We start from the raw sequence: 20,175 nt of genomic DNA on the forward strand, positions 1-20,175 counted from the left end.
TAATAGTAGGTCAATATATGTAAACCACACTATTTGTTTACTAGGCAAGTCAGTTAAGAACAAATTCTTAATTACAATTACGGCCAAACCGCGACGACGATGGGCAATTGTGCGCCGCTCTATGCGACTCGGCCGGATGTGATAAAGCCTGGATTCGAACCAGGGACGCATCTTGCACTGAGACGCAGTTCCTTAGACCGCCGAGCCACTCGGGAGCCCACTACCTAGGAACATTGAAGCACAAACCCCTCATGTAAAATTGCTTTCACTTATTCATTGAACATTTGCCCTTGCATGGCAAAAAATACGTGTGGCCCAATGGCTTTTCCCGAATCCTTTGGTCCAATCAGCTTCCCGTTCTACCAGACGTTGTGGGGGCGACCAATCACATTGCCAGGCTCGCCTGTCTGCGAATAACTTCTACCCAAACCGGCCAGGATTTTGTGTCCATGTATGTTTTATTATAAACTTTACCGATAAAAAAATGTGACACAGCAAACTAATAGAAATGCGCCGTGTTGTGTATATGTGAGTATAGTATACACAAATCGAAACATTGCATCCGCATATTTGCCAGAAAGGGTGTTTCGCTGGACGTAGGCTATACACTGCTGGCGGCCAGATGTCGAATTATCCGGCGTTTCCTACATTTTACCGGGATGGTCATTTTTACAGGCTTGAAATTCCATTGTAAAAGAGCAGTTTGGAAGAGACAAGAGACCAACGCATTTTCAGAAGAACCGAGTCACAGAAACATGTTGCGTAAATTGCTTTCGTTGTTTGTGTTGTGCTGTCTGGGGCTGTTGGAACAGACACCTCCCGTGGCTTCAACCGGCGCGGTGCCCAGTGCTACAAGAACTTTGGTATGGGGTTCTGGACTCGAAGCAAATATTGTCCTTCCAGCTCGTTTCTTTTACATACAGACTGTGGACAGCTCGGGGAGAAAGTAAGTATGTCGTTATTCGTCAAGGAAGCCTACCAGACGATACAAAAGCGGCTAGCTAGCTACGGATGGCATGGGCAGTGGACACAATGTAGCGGTGGAATCGTAAAACCACACGTGAATTATGATAGAAAGTGTGCAGATAAAGTCGAGCTGAACGTTTACGTCACTGAACACACATGAATGGCTGTGCTTCCCTAGGGTTGGAGATGTATAGTTTTCGGGGTTAACACTCACTGAACACATCTTTGTGGCACCTCTCCCTCTGGGGCAGTTCCTCCTCCACAGTTGTCATTGTTGTTTTGGGTGTTTACTCACGAGGTCCACTTTTGGCCTACATAATTGTAACCTACAGTCATTTAACCGTTTTGAAATGGACACATCATCTAGGCCTGTAGTGCCTTCAGAAAGTATTCACACCCCTTGATTTATTCCCCATTTGTAGTTGCAGCCTGGATTCGATTTAGATTATATTTTTTGTCACTGGCCTACACACAATGCCCCATAATGTCAAAGTGGAATTATGTTTACAAATGATTTCTTGAGTCAATAAGTATTCAACCCCATTGTTATGGCAAGCCTAAATACGTTTGGGTAACAAGTCACAGAAGTTGTAGGGACACACCCTGTGTGCAATAATGGGGTTAAACATTTTTTTTCCCCTGACAACCTGATCTCTGTACCCTACACAGTCGAGCAATGCATTTCAAACACAGATTCAACCTCAAAGACCAGGGAGGTTTTCCAATGCCTTGCAAAGAAAGGCACTTATTTGTAGATGGGTTAAAAATTGAAAAAGCAGACATTGAATATCCCTTTGACGATGGTGAAATGATTAATTACACTTCGGATGGTGCATCAATACACCCAGTCACTACAAAGATACAGGCTTCCTTCCAAACTCAGTTGCTGGAGAGGAAGGAAACCGCTCAGGGATTTCAACTTGAGGCCAATGGTGACGTTAAAACAGTTAACGTTTAATGGCTGGGAAAACTGAGGATGGATCAATAACATTAGTTACTCCACAATAAGTGAAAAGAAGGAAGCCTGTACAGAATAAAAATATTCCAAAACATGCCTCCTGTTTGCAACAAAGTAATACTGCAAAAAATGTGGCAAAGCAATTCACTTTTTGTCCTGAATACAAAGTGTTATGTTTGGGGAAAATCCAATACAACACTACTGAGTACCATTCTCCATTTTTTCAATCATAGTGGTGGCTACATCATATTATGGGTCTTCCAGTAAGGACTGGGGAGTTTTTCAGGATAATTATTTTTATCGGAATGGAGCTAAGCACCCACAAAATCCTAGAGGAAAACCTGGTTCAGTCTGCTTTCCATCAGACACTAGGGGATAAATTCACATTTCAGCTAGACAATAACCTTAAACACAAGGCCAAATCTTAACTAGAATTGCATACCAAGAAAACAGTGAATGTTCAATGAGTGGCAGAATTAGAATTTTGACTTAAATCTGCTTGAAAATCTATGGCAAGACCTGAAAGTGGTTGTCTAGCAATGATCAGCAACCAATTTAACAGAACTTTAATATTTTTTTAAAAAGAATAATTGACAAATATTGCACAATCCAAATGTGAAAAACTGTTAGACTTACCCAGATAGACTCACAGCTGTAATCACTGCCAAAGATGATTCTAACATGTATTGACTTCGGAAGTTAAATACTTATCTAATCAAGATGTATTAGTGTTTTATTATTTTTTTATTTTAAATGCTAGATTTTGTTTCTTCACATTGACATTAGAGTATTTTGTGTAGATTATTGACAGAAAATGACAATTTAAATACATTTGAATCCCACTTTAACAACAAAATGTGGAAAAAAGTCTAGGGGTATGAATACCTTCTGAAGGCGCTGTAATCAGATTTGTTGATACAATTGTGATCATATGATGACCATCAGCTCAGCCAAATGTAATCTGTTCAGCTCATAGGCCTACATGTTGTTTCCCTCATGTTTCTATATGTCACTGTGTACGCCATTCAGTTTCACATCATCTCCCGGGGAGAACACATTCGAGGTGAAGATCGTGTCCCCAGTGGAACAGTTCACTAGAATCTGGGTTCAGGTTCTAGATCGCAGAGATGGTTCCTTTCTGGTGCGGTACAGGATGTATGCCAGCTACACAGACCTACACGTCCACATACTGCTCAACGACAAGCATGTCGCGAAGTCCCCATTCATTCTGAAAGGTGAACCAACCAACTAACTCTCTCTTTACGTCTCCCTTTCTCTCCATCTCTCCCTCTCTTTCTCTACCTCAGTCTCTCGGTCTTTGTCAATTCAATTCAAAAGGCTTCATTGGCATGGAAAGTGTTACCACATACAGTGCATTCGGAAAGTGTTCAGACCTTTTCCCTTGTTCTACAGTTTGTTACGTCATCAATCTACACACAATACCCCATAATGACGAAGGGAAAACAGGTTTTTAGACATTTTAGCAAATGTATTCAAACAAAAAACATACCTTATTTACTTAAGTATTCAGACCCTTTGATATGAGACTCGAAATTGAGCTCATGTGCATCCTGTTTCCATTGATCATCCTTGAGATGATTTAACAACTTGATTAGAGTCCGCCTGTGGTCAAATTAATTGATTGGATATGATTTGGAAAGGCACACACCTGTCTATATAAGGTCCCACACTTGACAGTGCATGTCAAACCAAAAACCAAGGTATGAGGTCGAAGGAATTGTCCGTAGTGACCAAATCCTACAATGTGATTTTCTGGATTTTTTTTCTCATTTTGCCTGTCATAGTTGAAGTGAACCTTTTTAAAAAAACCTTTGGAATTACCTGGAATTCTGCATAAATTGGTCATCAAATTTGATCTGATTTTCATCTAAGTCACAACAATAGACAAACACAGTGTGCTTAAACTAATAGCACACAAATGGTATTTTTCATGTCTGAAGTTAGCAAATGTGTACCTGGATGTTCCACAACGCTACTGGCAAAATATTCTTTAGACAGATGAAACTACAGTTGAGTTGTTTGGAAGGAGAAAAAAAGGCACAGCACACCAACATCAAAACCTCATCCCAACTGTAAAGTGTGGTGGAGGGAGCATCATGTTTTGTGGATTGATTGCTATCATCGACAGAAAAATGAATTCCCAAGGTTATCAAGACATTTTGCAGGAGAATGTTAGGTTTATTTGTCCGCCAATTGAAGCTCATCAGAAGTTTGGTGACGCAACAAGACAACGACCCAAAACACCGAAGTAAATCTTCAACAGAAGAAAATAGGCCTTCTGGAGTGGCCCAGTCAGAGTCCTGACCTCAACCCGATTGAGATGCTGTGGCATGACCTCGAGCAGTACATACCAGACATCCCAAGAATATTGCTGAACTGAAACAGTTTTGTAAAGAGCAATGGCCATAATTCTTCCTGACCGTTGTGTAGGTCTGATCCGCAACTACAGAAAATGTTTGGTTGAGGTTATTGCTGGCGGTCAAACAGTTATTAAATCCAAGGGTTCGCATACTTTTCCCACCCTGCATTGTGAATGTTTACACGGTGTATTCAATAAAGACATAAATGTATAATTGTGTGTTATTACTTTAAGCAGACTTTCTATTCTTGTGACCTAGATGAAGATCAGATCAAATTGTATGACCAATTTATGCAGAAATCTAGGTACTTCCAAAGGTTTCACATACTTTTTCTTTCCACTGATAATGGCACAAAGGGGTTTTTCTCCCAGTAGATTTTCATCTTTTCTGTTTTTGTTTTAAAACCTTTGAATTTGTTTTAATTTTTGGGAAGAAAATTGCCTGGAAGTCTGCATAGTTCTCTCAGTGTAGGGGAAAGTAGAGCTCTGTCTCGACCTCCTCTCTGAGGGCAGAGTGAGCACAGCCTGTCCTCTGTGGGTATCCAGATCTACCTGTGACAGCCGGTTTCTATGGCCAGTCTGTGCTCTATGAGTCTCTACAAAGCCAGTGTTTTTCCTCAGTCTGCCACCTTGTACTGTCAGGTTTTAGAGCCAAATATCATTTAAGTTAGATCTTTTATGGTATCTTTTCCAATATGTGATATATTTAGCTTTCACTTGTTTAAAAAAAAAAAAGATGATAACATTTGGTGGCTCTTTTAATATTAATCATAAGAGGGAATTGTCCTAATTCTGCTCTGCATGTGTGGTTTCCAGTTTATCTCTGTCCTCTGAGGATGCTCTTCCAGAATTCCTCATGCAGGGTTTGTCAATGCTCTGTAACCCGACGCCACACTTCAATGCCATATAATGCAACTGGTTCTATTATTGATTCTAATATTTCCCAATTTCTAATTGGTATGTCTAATTTTGATAGATTTTTTTTATTTTTATGGCATAGAAAGCCCTCCTTGCTATGTCTCTCACTTCATTCACGGCCAGGTTGAAGTTCCTTGTGGAGCAAATCTTTTGTTGTTGTCCCAAGTAGGTGTGTTTGTGTGTAGGAGTGGAGCCCTGACATCTGGACCTTTTGTGGAATATCATAAGAGTGACTGTCAGTGCCCAGGCGTGACAGAACTGTTGCAGATGATCTACTTGCTGCTGTCGTTCCTATTTCCTGGGTGACTGCATTACCAGATCATCTGCATAAAGGAGGCATATATTTTTTTTCTTCTGTGTCAAGCATGAGACCGGGGGCTGTTGATTGCTCAAGTGTTTTTGGCCAATTCATTTATAGAAATATTAAATAGGCAAGTTGTTTCCGTGTTTTACTCCACGCCCTTGGGAAAATAAACATGTATGTTTATCTCACATTTTGACTGCACGTTTGTTACTTGTGTACATCGATTTGATGACATGGGTTTTTCCACCTGCCACTTTCAATGAATTGTAGTGAAATTCCTTCCTGTTAAATTTAATTAAGTCGTTTTTGGAAATCGACAAAGAAACATTGTTTTTGTTTAGCATTTTTGTCATTTAGGGTGTGTAGGGAATAAATATGGTCTGAAGTTCAATCATTTGGTCGGAATCGAATGTAACTTTTGCTCGGGACGTCTTGTTGACTGAGAGAGTGCAGTAATCTGCTGTTCATGGCGCAGAATATTTCCCCCAGGTTGCAGTTGGCACAAATGCCACGTCAATTGTTTGGGTCAAATTTGGAATAGACTTGGTGTTACTAGTCCTTGGTTCCAGACACCAGGGAAACTGTCTTTCTCTCTGTGAGACACTACTGCATCTATAATGCTTCATGAGGGTCATCTAAACTTTCTATGCTCCCTTCTCTACCCTCTCTCTTTAGGTCCAGTGTACCATGATGGTTGTGACTGTCCTCAGCCCAGTGGTTCTGTGTGGAAGAAGGACATGCAGTGCCCTGTGTCCTTCCCTCAGATAGAGCAGGACCTGGCCCTGTTCCCCAGGGTGGACCCAGACCGCAACGCCCTGGAGGTGCCCCAGCGTTTCGGACAGAGACAGAGTCTCTGCCACTACACAATCAAAGACAACAAGGTACATGGTAGACCAGGACCCATGTTCAAAAAGCATACCAGAGTGCCCCCCCCCCCCTCCTCTTCATATAATTGTATTCATTATGACTCTAAAAAGCTAAACTGGTCCTATATCATCACTCGTATTTCTGAGACTTTTTGTGAATATGGGTCCAGGTGGCGTGGCCATTTCCAGTCATAAAAATGGACTTATTGTAAAGGTTGAAGACACCTGAGTCCCTTTTTTGTTTTGGCACCTGTACCTTGTTGAACAACCAGGTAGTATTGTTAATCCCCCCCAATAATGCTGGAAGACAACAATGCATGGTACCTGTAATCATACTATTACATACAGACATGTTTCAGTTAAAATGCTGTACATTTGAATCCGACTATACAGTTGACAGTTGAGATGTAGATTTGAATCCCACTATACTTCTCAGCTGGGATTTGATACATCTCTAACATCCGCTAACTGGATGTGCTTCATCTCTTGCTTGAACCGTATTCCATACCCAAACAACATTAGCCATGTTCTGGATATATCCCCTTTTCTTGTTTCCTCACACAATGCTGCGTAAACACCGCAATCCAGTGTGAGTGTGTGTTACCCCAGTGACGTCGCACTGCCCTGGTAAGCGGTAGGCTTTATGCAGCGAGGTTGTGGTGAGCTGCAAGAGAGCAGCAGTTCCCACACACTACTGTGGTCATCTGGAATGACACACTAGCTCAGTTGATTTATACATCTACATACATGTGAGCTTCCCAAGAGATGTTGATGCCACCACTGTTGTGACTACAGCCATAATGTTATCAGAATGTTCTAACTGTTACCATGAGCAATGTCTGTCCGTCCATGGCTGCGACACTGCAGCTTGACCATGCGCTCGTCTGAACTGTGGGCGACGCGGGCGGACTGCGGGAGGGTTGAGGACAGAGCAGAAGACCAAATGTCCCACGGTTTGCTGTAACACATGGACGACAAGGTTAATGTGTCTATTCTATATTTCCACCCTGAGGTCTACATTAAGACACTAGGGGAGCATGTGGGATTCAGGATCTTCATGGATGCCTTCCTCCTCTCGCTAACCAGGAAGGTGAGTTCTTGAAATTAAGTGAAAGGACCATGTGGAGTTGATGAACATCAACAGATTGGGGGCTGTCAGCGTAGCTAACTGTCTCGCTGAACTTATCTAGCTAGCTCATTTTATTTGTTGCAGTTTAAAAAATAAATAAAATTGCTACACCATATTCACAAGATTAGCTGGTTCTGGATCTGGGTTTTTCATAAGCATTGATTTAGGGAAAACTGACACAGATGGAAACCGCTGGGCCCATCTTTGACTTCGCCGTCTCTTGTTATCTCAAGTTTTGGCATCTTCCATAAATTGTAGCCCCGATACCACCATAGATATAGTTTTTAAAAAAAGAATAAGATGAAGCTCCTGTAATATGGAAAACTATTGAAAGATAGCCGATATGTGTTTTTCTACAGTGGTAAGAAAAAGTATGTGAACTCTTTGGAATTATCTGGATTTCTGCGTAAATTGGCCATAAAATTAGATCTGTTCATCTAAGTCACAACAGACAAACACAGTCTGCTTCCACTAATAACACACAAATGATTGTATTTGTCTTGTCTATACTGAATACATCATTTAAACATTCACAGTGTAGGTTGTAAAAAGTATGTGAACCCCTAGGCTAATGACTTCTCCAAAAGCTAACTGGAGTCAGGTCAGGAGTCCGCTAACCTGGAGTACAATAAATGAGAAGAGATTGGAGATGTTGGTTAGAGCTGCCTTGCCCTATAAAAAAACACTCTCAAAATGCAAAGATGACTGCAAGAGCTCAGCGCAGAATGCTCAATGAGGTTAACAAGAATCCTAGTGTGTCAGCTAAAGACATACAGAAATCTCTGCAACATGCTAACATCTCTGTTGACAAGTCGACAATACGTAAAACACTAAACAAGAATGGTGTTCATGGGAGGACACCACGGAAGAAGCCACTGCTGTCCAAAAAAAACCTGTGGCTGCACGTCTGAGTTCACAAAAGAGCACCTGTATGTTCCACAGCGCTACTGGCAAAATAGTCTGTGGACAGATGAAACTACAGTTGATTTGTTTGGAAGGAACACACAACACTATGTGTGGAAAAAAAGGCACAGCACACCATCAACACCTCATCCCAACTGTAAGGTATGGTGGAGGGAGCATCATGGTTTGGAGCTGTTTTGCTGCCTCAGGGCCTGGACAGATTGCTATCATCAAGTTTATCACGACATTTTGCAGGAGAATGTTAGGTTTATCTGTCCGCCAATTGAAGCTCATCAGAAGTTGGGTGATGCAACAGGACAACGACCCAAAACACAGAAGTAAATCAACAACAGAATGGCTTCAACAAAAGAAAATATGCCTTCTGGAGTGGCCCAGTCCTGACCTCAACCCGATTTGAGATGCTGTGGCATGACCTCAAGAGAGCAGTTCATACCAGACATCCCAAGAATATTGCTGAACTGAAAAAGTTTTGGAATAGTCCAAAATTCCTCCTGACTGTTGTGCAGGTCTGAATCCACAACTACAGAAAATGTTTGGTTGAGGTTATTGCTGGCAAAGGAGGGTCAACCAGTTATTTAAATCAAAGGGTTCACATACTTTTCCCACCCTGCACTGTGAATGTTTACACGGTGTGTTCAATAAAGACATGAAAACCATATAATTGTTTGTGTGTTATTAGTTTAAGCAGACTGTGACCAACTATCATACTTTGACTAAAACGATGACATCTTGACTTAAATCGTTGTGCAACATCATGGGTAAGCTCAGGCCATCTTTCAGCTTGGAAAGGTGGATTTCTACTGGTGTGGGCGTCCTTGTTGAGCCCCTATTGAAAGACAAAGGCCCGTTCAAGGCTGATCGGAAAGACAGGTTTTGCTTGCACCTATCAGATTCCTCCACATCCGCAATCACCAACGTGGTGGGAGATAATGGAAGGTGTTGGGGTTGATTCTGGGGATATTTGTCCCCGTGGCCACTAGATGGCACTGTGGACTCATGAAGATCGCAACCTATGGCATTTCTGTAAAGAATTTATAAACTTCATTTATAAAGGTTGTGTTATTTATCAGGGTATACTGGGGGGTGAATTTATGTAGAACAGAGCAGAAGACATTTCCGTTGTTCGCTGGAACATGGACAATAAAGTTGTGTTTTGTAGGTGATGTACATTCTAAGCCCAGTATCTTCTCTCTCGCACGTCCTGCTCTGTCTCTCTCTTCTGTCTTCTCTGTCTCTCCCTGTGCGGTCAGGTAGTGATGTATGTTCTAAGCCCAAGGTCTCCTCTCTCTCTCTCCCTGTGCGGTCAGGTGCGGGTCCCAGATCTAGAGTTCTTTGTGAACCTGGGGGACTGGCCCCTGGAGAAGAGGAGGCCCTCAGAGAGGCTCCACCCCATCTTCTCCTGGTGCGGCTCCAATGACACCCGCGATGTTGTTATGCCAACCTACGACCTCACCGAGTCGGTCCTGGAGACCATGGGAAGGCAAGCACCACTGTTGCTCTCCTCATTTATCTTTGTGTGTCATCCATTATACACATGTGCAAGTGATGCTACACCCCAAACATGTCGTTTTTCATAATGTACTATTATGATAGTGTATTAGATTAAAAGGGAAATGTGCGCTGGACAAATAATATAATCCAAAATAGAATAGTGGGGCCCACACACTCAACTGGTTAGTGGCAGCATTTTAAGAAAATGATCTTTATCAGGTCTGTGTGCTAGCCAATTGCGTCTGTTGTTCACTTCGACTGACACGTTTCTCCTCCGATGAGCAGAGTGAGTCTGGACATGATGTCGGTCCAGGCCAATACGGGGCCTCCGTGGCGGGAGAAGAACGCCACAGCGTTCTGGAGGGGGCGGGACAGTCGCAAGGAGCGCCTGGAGCTGGTGAAGCTGGCCAGGGCTCATCCCGACATGGTGGATGCAGCCTTTACCAACTTCTTCTTCTTCAAACACGATGAGAGCCTCTACGGACCGCTGGTCAAGCACGTCTCCTTCTTTGACTTCTTCAAGGTGAGATGGATGTGGTGTAGGCAGAAAAGGTATCCAGTCTCTGCAGATGAGACCGACGCGCTCCCAGGCTAGGTGTATCATCAATTAGACACCTCGCTGCTTTAGGGTAGGTAATGATAAAGTTTGGGTTGATTTCTGGTGTTATCATATTTGGCAATATATTTCATTTGTAAGTCGACAATTAGAAAATGTCCACATGGATCATTTTTACTCTTTTAGTGGTGACATTTGACTACATTTTATTTAATGAGGCAGATAATTGCTTGTAAAACAAAAAGAACAAGGGACGAGACTTGGTTTGGAGGAGACTTTATGCCAGAGATAAAAAGTAGATTTTAATAGTTCATTTTACAAGGCAATATGCACATGGCAACGCATGGAAACGGGAGGCCAGCTTTCCAGTCATAAAGCCAACAAATAAAAACATTGCAGCCTGCAGGTAGAAAATATTCAGATTTTTAAAATAAATATCCTATAAATCACATTGGCTACTCATGGCTTGTCTGCAAGGAACTAGAAACATTGTATAAACTATTAACTTGGGTCCAGCCTGAAGCTTAAACTAGCAAACTTGGAACATTTTATGTAATATTCAGGGCCCTCAGAGTTTCCCAAGCCAGTGAGCTCGGTTACAGAACGGCTGTAGGATATTTTTCACAAGGTATAAGAGCTCATCAAGTAAACCTATTTTATGACGTTCCCACTGGATCAGAGCATGACATTTTTCCCTTTCACGCTGATTGGTTATTGAAAGAGAGAGCGGGAACGATTTTTCAAATACATTGAGGAACTATTGTCATTCTCAATGGCTGGAAAAACAGACTTTGCTTGTGCGTCAGGTGTGCGTCTTTCCTTACACCTCGATCACACCGATTAGTATTTGCACAAAATGAGCATCAGCATCATCTGGGTATGTGTGCAACAAAAGTTCAACGTTCACCTTCCGCTACCATTTCCGTCAAGCCGTCTACACATAGTTTGACGGGTACGTTGGATAAATCCAACGTTATGCACCACACAGAACGTACTGCAACTGCCTCTGCAACGCAATCCTGTGAGGCAAACGCAGTGTTCCATTGGAAATGAATGTACTTTTGGTGTACAAAAATGCAATGACGCTGTCGGTGTGGTCGAGGCGTTACTCAACATTGACAGTAGCGCTCCCAAACAAAAGACTGACTAAATTGACAAAACTTGTAAGTGGAATGAAAATATACCAAGACTAACAATCAAGGAAAACATTTCACACAATTAAGTTATGAAACAATGAATGTGCACAAATTTGGCAGGAGAGAGCACATTCTGGAGAGAGATGTACAATTTAGCACTGTGCCATCCGAGTGGCTCCGCGATGGATTAGTTTCAGTGAGATGGGCGCGACAGGTATAAGATGGGTATCTCGTGTGCCATAAAAATAAAAAAATATATATATTTGCTACTGCTTGCCAAGAAAAAAAGACTTGGTCAACTAAACAGCCTATTGACCAAACAATTGACCAAACAATTGACCAGTCGACTAATTGGGGTCAACAGAGATTCTCCATTGAGGTTGCTTTTTAGTCCAGGACTATGCTTATTCTGTATCAGGTTAACCAGTCCCTTGAATCCCACAGGAAATAGGTCAGGAACAAGCATAAACACCCCAGAAGGCTGATTTGAAAATGGAACTGAACAGTCTCACCACCCCACCTCTATCTCCTCTGACAGTACAAGTACCAGATCAACATAGATGGAACGGTGGCAGCCTACAGACTGCCCTACCTGCTGGCTGGGGACAGTGTGGTGCTGAAGCAGGACTCTGGTTACTATGAACACTTCTACAGCCAGCTCAGACCCTGGGAACACTACATCCCCATCAGAGCAGACCTGGCTGACCTGCAGGAGAAGATCCATTGGGCCCGTGAGCAAGATGAGGAGGTGATGAGGATGATTGATGAATACTCTGTTGGATCTGTAATGCACTTCAAAGTTTCAAATATTTTGGGGCAAACATTTCCCCCCCCCATTCTGTTCAAAAGCTCAGTATGATCTCGCTCTTCCAGGCAAGAAAAATCGCAGTAGCCGGTCAACAATTTGCCCGAAATCATCTGATGGGCGACAGTATATTCTGCTACTACTACAAACTCTTCCAGGTAACATTTCACTTTACACTACGACTACATTGATTTAACTCTACATACTGTATACAGTCAAGATTCAGACATGCACACTTGAAATTGGAGATGTATTTAATAAGTGCAGAGTGCCTTTTGGAGAAACATGAGAACCTGGATAACTGACGGTAGTAGGTATAGATAGGGCTGTGGCGGTCATGCATTTCTGTCAGCTGGTGATTGTCAATCAAATAACTGCTGGTCTCACGGTAATTGGCCGTTGATTAACATAAACACATTTGGCATCTCCTGGCTTCCGCACACAGCCTACAAGCCACTGATGCAGACCTATAGAACATCTACATTTGAAAAAGTCTAATAAATCCATGTAATATAGCCTACGCCATCACAATAAATCTATTTATTTTAGACAGGTCTAAAGAAACAAATTTAGTATTTCAAAAGAACAAAATAGCATACTCTTGAGTTTTCCTAATGTTAGGCCCTGATCTGGCTATGCCATATGGCTGTGGGCTGCACTAGTTAATTTAGCAGACTAGATTTGCTTAGAGTTCCATGGAATTATATTGTTATATAATATATATAATTGAACATAGCTGAATAAAATAGAAAGAATATTTTCTCCAAACGATTTGAGGGAGTGCACACATGCGGCTATTCTGTATTGAGCTGTTAACAAAGAAACATGTACTCCTATATGCTTAATTTAGAGTTATTTATGTAAATTTAGTTGTGATCCAAATGTTAGGCTATATGTTTAGATTTGTATACATTCTAAGGCTGCATGATGCGACTCAAATGATGATTTGACAAAAGTTTTTTTGCGCAGGCTGTACACACTATACCAGTCTCTCATTCACAATTTAACAAGCACTTGATAACACATTTCCCAATGGTGTCCCCTTTGTGTGGCCGTAATGCCCCCTAAAAGAATCCTTGCCTTTTGCGGCCAGTGGCCGTGCCCTTGGGCAGAATATAATTATTATAATTCCCTTATCCCGACTGCGCACTCCGAAGCACTTCTCACTCACATGGCTCTCCGTCATGTGATCGGGTCTTTCTCACAGGCTACAAGTGAAGACAGACACTTCGTGGATGCAACTGCGCATACCCTTATCCAATTTCGAGGCGCATATTGAAGATCTTGGAAGAACTGTTCACACATACTTTTTGTCAGCCAATAAAATGAGTCGGCCTAACCAACGGCAAAAGCACTAGCCTATGTCAATCTACTATCCCCATAATACGAAAGTTGACCTATTGTGTACAATAAATAAATATTCAAAACAGTCTGGGACAGTTGTGAGATCAGTAGATACCAAATTAATGCAACCACTAGCATCAAAAAACCTTTAAGTAATGAGCTTGACGCAACAGATGAGAACATTTATCTTAAAATGTTGATAAACTATTAGGCTGTTTCTTCACATTATAAGCGCAGCAATGTGCTCATGTCAGTAGGCTATAAGCGCAAATGTTCCATTAGCAGGAAAACACCATTCTCATATGACCGAATTTGTGATTTATGGATGTAATGCTTTTATTATAAAGGTGCATTTTTATGGTGAAAATGAACTTCGCCAAACTTGGAACTCCCATGCTGCATATGTATGCCAGTTAGGCTCTAAAGCGGATTAATGTGTTTAATTGTAAGTTATTTTGACACTTTAGTTGTGACACAAACCTTATCAAAACAAATAGGCCTATGGCCTAGGCTATGATTTTGAAAAAGTAAAAAAATAAAAAAAGGCATGTGCTCTTTCTTGCCTTAAGCTGGGCATCATTCACAAGGGATATGCTAATATTGTCATCCATCAGACTATCCTTGATTTAATCCTGTCTTTACTAGATAATGTGTGAAATTTGTTTTCATTTAGAATGTACCATTATCATGCACCTCTGTCAAAACAGGGCAGGGGATAAAAAGACATGTAATCTATGCACGTAAATAGCGAATGGAGGACACTTTTCCCATGGTTCATTTCCATGGGAAAAGTGGAGGCGTACCAGTAATTAGTAATAAATAATAATAAATATTGTAAGCCTATAGAAAGCTGATGGGATCCTCCTCTTTTTAATAGAGGCCATCACTCTGTTTTCTCAGGAAATTGCATAGCCTATAGAAATGTTATGCAACATGAGCTCTCATGAAGTGTTTGATTAGATTTTTGATTACATTTGCATTGTAGGCTATATGACCAGCAGCATTAGAGATCGGAGATTCCTAATTACTGTAACTTAACTGTCACATGGAATTTGACTGGCGTCATGACTCGTGACCGCCGGTGTGGCTGTCATGCGGTCGCCGCAACAGCCCTAGGTACACACTTGTTGCATTGTTGGTTCTAATGATCTAGATGTTGAAAGTGTGCCTAGTGTTTCCATGCACCCTTATCATCATCATCATCAGCATCATCAGCTTGCGTATCTCATCTCTTATCTTCCCATCTCTACCGCTCACTTTTATACCCACACTTCAAGGACAGTAGTTACTCGTACAGAGACCAGGTATTCCAAGGTCGGGCTACTCCTCAGCGGTGACACTGTCACTGACACGTCAGGGCTCAACTTTCACCTTGGCTAGGGCAGAATAGAAGGGCCCACCTATTGGAATGACACTTGGGTGGGTGACCCCCCAGCTAGAATAGGGTGTCATTGAACCATTCCATGGTACGCCTCCAATGAGTGAATTTAATTCCGCGTATTGAGTTCAAGTTAGCAACATGATAACCAAGCTTCCCATCCATGCGTCTGGGTCATCATGGAAACAATTGTCTGGCTGACAAGGAAGACATTTTCTGGCACTGGATCTTGTTTTGTGACTTGTCTGTCTTTGCGCTGTCAACAGTGAGGTTTTGCATGCTCAGTTCAGGCCCTACATGTGTTACTGTTTTACATCGGTGGTATATGCTGACCTTGAAGAAGCGGTGGAGAATCCCTTTAAGCATGTGTACCTTCAACAATTGCTTTGGCTTTGGTTGTTTTCAATGTGGTTTTACATGTTCCTCAATTTGGATTGCTCCTAATGTTATTATCCTCCCTTAGAGCAACATTTCATTATAATGTAGTAATGTCAGTCAAAAGCAGTACATGCTTATCAATGTCTATTTTATTCATGAGAATATACTTTTTGTATTTATTTTGCTGAAAACTATAGATGGCCTCAATGTACATTTGAGTCATTTAGCAGACACTCCTATCCAGAGCGACTTACATAGTGAGTGCATCCATTTTCTTACTCTTTCGTTCTGGTCCCCTGTGGGAATCGAACCCACAACCCTGGCGTTGCAAATTCTTCCAACTGAGCCATACAGATGGGAGATGTTTTCCCCTTTGCACTCTTTCAAACATAAAAAGTGTACCTGTGTGTTTCATCCAATGCCACATTTAAAAACACAATTCTGAATCAGATGAGTGAAGAGCACTAACCCAAACCACCTCCACCTGCCTCCAGCCTTGGTCCACCTCTGAGCCCACAGGTCAGGAGAGTCATGGGGTGTCATGAAGAGTCGTGGTGCAGCCCCTCCCTGTGTTTTCTCTGGGAAAGGAACACTTGGCCCAGGGACATAATGGTGATGTGTCTCTCCCTGAAGTGCTTTATTGGAGCCCATAACCCAGCCGTTGCAGTATGAATGTTTAAACGGACAACTTCCTGTCTTCACAAAATATATCAGCCATAAAGACAGGTGTGTTTTATGAGGGATAGTGTTGGAGGTCAACAAAGTTAGGGCTACCTGTGTTCCTTGTTGGAAACTGAATGAATGTGCACATTTTCCCTTCTCATCGTGCGTACATATTACATAAACGGATTGGGGTCAATTTAAATCTAAGGCAGCTCATTCTGAAAGTGATAAGAATTTCTAAATAAAAACTGTGTTTAAAAAATAGGTACTAAACTCAGGAAAAAAAGAAACATCCTCTTACTGTCAAACTGCTTTTATTTTCAACAAACTTAACAAATAAATATTTGTATGAACATAACAAGATTCAACAACTGATACATAAACTGAACAAGTTCCACAGACATGGGACTATCAGTAATGGAATAATGTGTCCATGAACAAAGGGGGAGCCCAAATCAAAAGTAACAGTCTGTATCTGGTGTGGCCACCAGCTGCATTAAGTACTGCAGTGCATCTCCTACTCAGTTCTTGCTGTGAGATGTTACCCCACTCTTCCACCAAGGCACCTGCAAATTCCTGGACATTTCTCGGGGGAATGGCCCAAGACTTCACCCTCCGATCCAACAGGTCCCAGATGTGCTCAATGGGATTGAGATCCGGGCCATTCGCTGGCATTGGCAGAACACTGACATCCCCGTCTTGCAGGAAATCACTCACAGAACGAGCAGTATGGCTGGTGGCATTGTCATGCTGGAGGGTCATGTCAGGATAAGCCTGCAGGAAGGGTACCACATGAGGGAGGAGGATGTCTTCCCTGTAACGCACAGCGTTGAGATTGCTTGCAATGACGACAAGCTCAGTCCGATGATGCTGTGACACACTGCACCAGACCATGACAGACCCTCCACCTCCAAATCGCTCCCGCTCCAGAGTACAGGCCTCTATGTATCGCTCATTCATTTGACGATAAACGCGAATCCGACCATCACCCCTGGTGAGACAAAGCCGCAACTCGTCAGTGAAGAGCACTTTTTGCAATTCCTGTCTGGTCCAGCGACGGTGGATTTGTGCCCATAGGTGACGTTGTTGCTGTTGAGGACCTGTCTTACAACAGGCCTACAAGCCCTCAGTCCAGCCTCTCTCAGCCTATTGCGGACAGTCTGAGCACTGATGGAGGGATTGTGCGTTCCTGGTGTAACTCTGGCAGTCGTTGTTGCCATCCTGTACCTGTCCCGCAGGTGTGATGTTCGGATGTACCGATCCTGTGCAGGTGTTGTTACACGTGGTCTGCCACTGCGAGGACGATCAGTTGTCCGTCCTGTCTCCCTGTAGCTCTGTCTTACGCGTCTCACAGTACGGACATTGCAATTTATTACCCTGGCCACATCTGCAGTCCTCATGCCTCCTTGCAGCATGCCTAAGGCACGTTCACGCAGATGAGCAAGGACCCTGGGCATCTTTCTTTTGGTGTTTTTCAGAGTCAGTAGAAAGGCCACTTTAGTGTCCTAAGTTTTCATAACTGTGACCTTAATTGCCTACCGTCTGTAAGCTGTTAGTGTCTTAACGACCGCTCCACAGGTGCATGTTCATTAATTGTTTATGGTTCATTGAACAAGCATGTGAAACAGTGTTTAAACCCTTTACAATGAAGATCTATGAAGTTATTTGGATTTTTACAAATTATCTTTGAAAGACAGGGTCCTGAAAAAGGGACATTTTTTTTGTTTGGTTTTCAATAAACTGAAAAGAAAAACAATGTCCTTCTTTCAGTTACATACATATGATTCTGAACGCGTAGTGCAAAGTTGAACTTTTTTGTGTATCCTTGTTTTGCTACTTGTATGACAGGATTGTGGGATAGATTTTTTAAATCTCCAAAATATCACTAATATTTCAACACCTTTGAGTTATGATAAGTAGTGAATGATGGGGACATGACAAGGTGGTGACATGACAAAGCGATCGGTGTCGAAGTTTTCTTATTTTCATCATCACTTTAATATATACACTACCGTTCATAAGTTTGGGGTCACTTAGAAATGTCCTTGTTTTTGAAAGAAAAGCACATTTTTTTGTCCATTTAAAAATGACGTCAAATTGATCAGAAATACAGTGTTGTTTCCAACTACAATAGTCATTTACGTCAGATTTTTGGAGATTTAAAAAAATAATACACAAAACAAGGACATATCTAAGTGACCCCCAAACTTTTGAACGGTAGTGTGTGTAATATATATATATTTTTCTCTCCATGTTTCTCTTTATTTCTGTTGACCAGGAGTATGCCAAGTTGCAGGTGACTGAGCCTAAGGTCAGAGAGGGCATGGAACAGGTCGAGCAGCCCACTGATGACCTCTTCCCATGCTCCTGCCACCGGACACCACAGGTAAGCATCAAGACACAAGCTAATTTCTCTATTACAGCATATAGGGAGGAAAATGGGGGCAGGAATGTTTGCACAAGGGATTGCATCCTAGCTCTGATCCCACTGCAGTCAACCTTGAACTGGGCTGTCAGTGTTTTGATAACAGGAGATTCTGATATATGACAGAGCTGGGACTATAAACACAACATTATTGGCAAATCCCATTTTTATTTGTCACATGCTTCGTAGACTGACAGTGAAATGCTCACTTATGGGTCCATTTCCAACAATGCAGAGTTAAAGATAAACACATAAATAGGGACACAATGAATAAATACACAGTGAATAATGGAGAAAAAAAGGAAGAACATTGCTATATATAGGGAGTAGAAAATAACATATACTGTATGTATAGGCAGGGGTAAAGTGACTAGGCAACAGGTTAGATAATAGACCGTAACAGCAGACGCATCATATGTGGTGAGAATGAAAGTGTGTGTGGCGTCAGTGTGTGTGTGTGTGTGTGGGCGTATGTAGCGTGAGTGTGTGGGTAGAGTTTGTGCAAAAAAGGGTCAATGCAGATAGTCTGGGTAGATGTTGGTTCCAGTCTTGGTGCCTCTTGTCATCCGGTAGTAGATCAGGAATCAAATTAAGGACAATCACGTTTTGACTGCACTGCTCCTGTAACGTTATACACACACATCGTCCTATTCTTCTGAATCGATCAATTCAGGCAATTTATCGCGATATAGATTTTTGTCCGTATCGCCCAACTCTAATACAGTATATGATAATCTGCCCCCTATGTCTACAATGCTAAAGGAATGTCCCCGCCAGTGTCTTTTTACAGGCTGCTGTCTGTCCAAGGTGACATGAAAACATATCTTTGGCAAAGGGATATTCAATCAACTGATTGCGTTGGATTCATAGAATACGTTTTTACAAAATGCATTTGCCACAGAGCTAAATGTTATCTTAGCCTATGCTAAATCCCCCTAAGCTGGTTTTACATCAGTCCAAACATATCATAAAAGTTATGTTGCAAATAACACTCAACTCTAGCGATCTTTAGAAACCTTTTTGTTGTTGTTGTAAAACACGTGCGGATGGATCAAAGATTTCGAGGGAACAGATGAATTGGATTGGAAAAGCATTATGGCATTGCATGGTTTTTATAACAGTTTTTTTTTGACAAACGTATGACTTTTATGACACTAACATCAACCCTGCCCTGCATATGAAGTTTGACATTGATTTTTTTATGTTTGCTTTTCAGGTCAAGGATGAATTATGATTTGTCCACTGTTCAATTATAAAACAATCGCATTTTTATCGGATGTTCCTGTGCTGTAAAATGGGTTTTTGGGGGGGGGGGGGGGGGGGGTGAATTGTGAATTGTGGGCTTGTCAGTCACCCTAACCATACATGATTGTTAGTTTCCACATGTTTATAATAAATATTTTTTTCATTGTATGCACTTGTGTTCTTTTCTTCCTTCAATATATGTACACACCATATCACAGGTTCAAGTTGTACACAATAGAAGCATGTAAAGACAAACACACAGATGTTAGTTGATTATATGATAGACGCATTATATTGTTTTCCTTGCTA

The 20,175-nt window shown here is 41.8% G+C and overlaps 1 protein-coding gene across 1 annotated transcript; it reads left to right on the plus strand.

Moving 5' to 3' along the window:
• The first annotated feature begins 402 nt into the window (after positions 1-402).
• poglut2 (protein O-glucosyltransferase 2) lies at positions 403-19,938 on the plus strand. The gene is given in 11 exon segments (XM_029626454.2): positions 403-667; positions 669-946; positions 2,954-3,159; positions 6,202-6,407; positions 7,405-7,482; positions 9,753-9,925; positions 10,222-10,459; positions 12,167-12,376; positions 12,502-12,591; positions 18,475-18,582; positions 19,838-19,938. Coding segments are annotated over 11 exon segments (1,650 nt in total). The 5' UTR covers positions 403-622; the 3' UTR covers positions 19,856-19,938.
• Positions 19,939-20,175: the final 237 nt, after the last annotated feature.

This window comes from Oncorhynchus nerka, linkage group LG1 (genome assembly GCF_034236695.1).
Source record: "Oncorhynchus nerka isolate Pitt River linkage group LG1, Oner_Uvic_2.0, whole genome shotgun sequence".
Classification (NCBI taxonomy): domain Eukaryota; kingdom Metazoa; phylum Chordata; class Actinopteri; order Salmoniformes; family Salmonidae; genus Oncorhynchus; species Oncorhynchus nerka.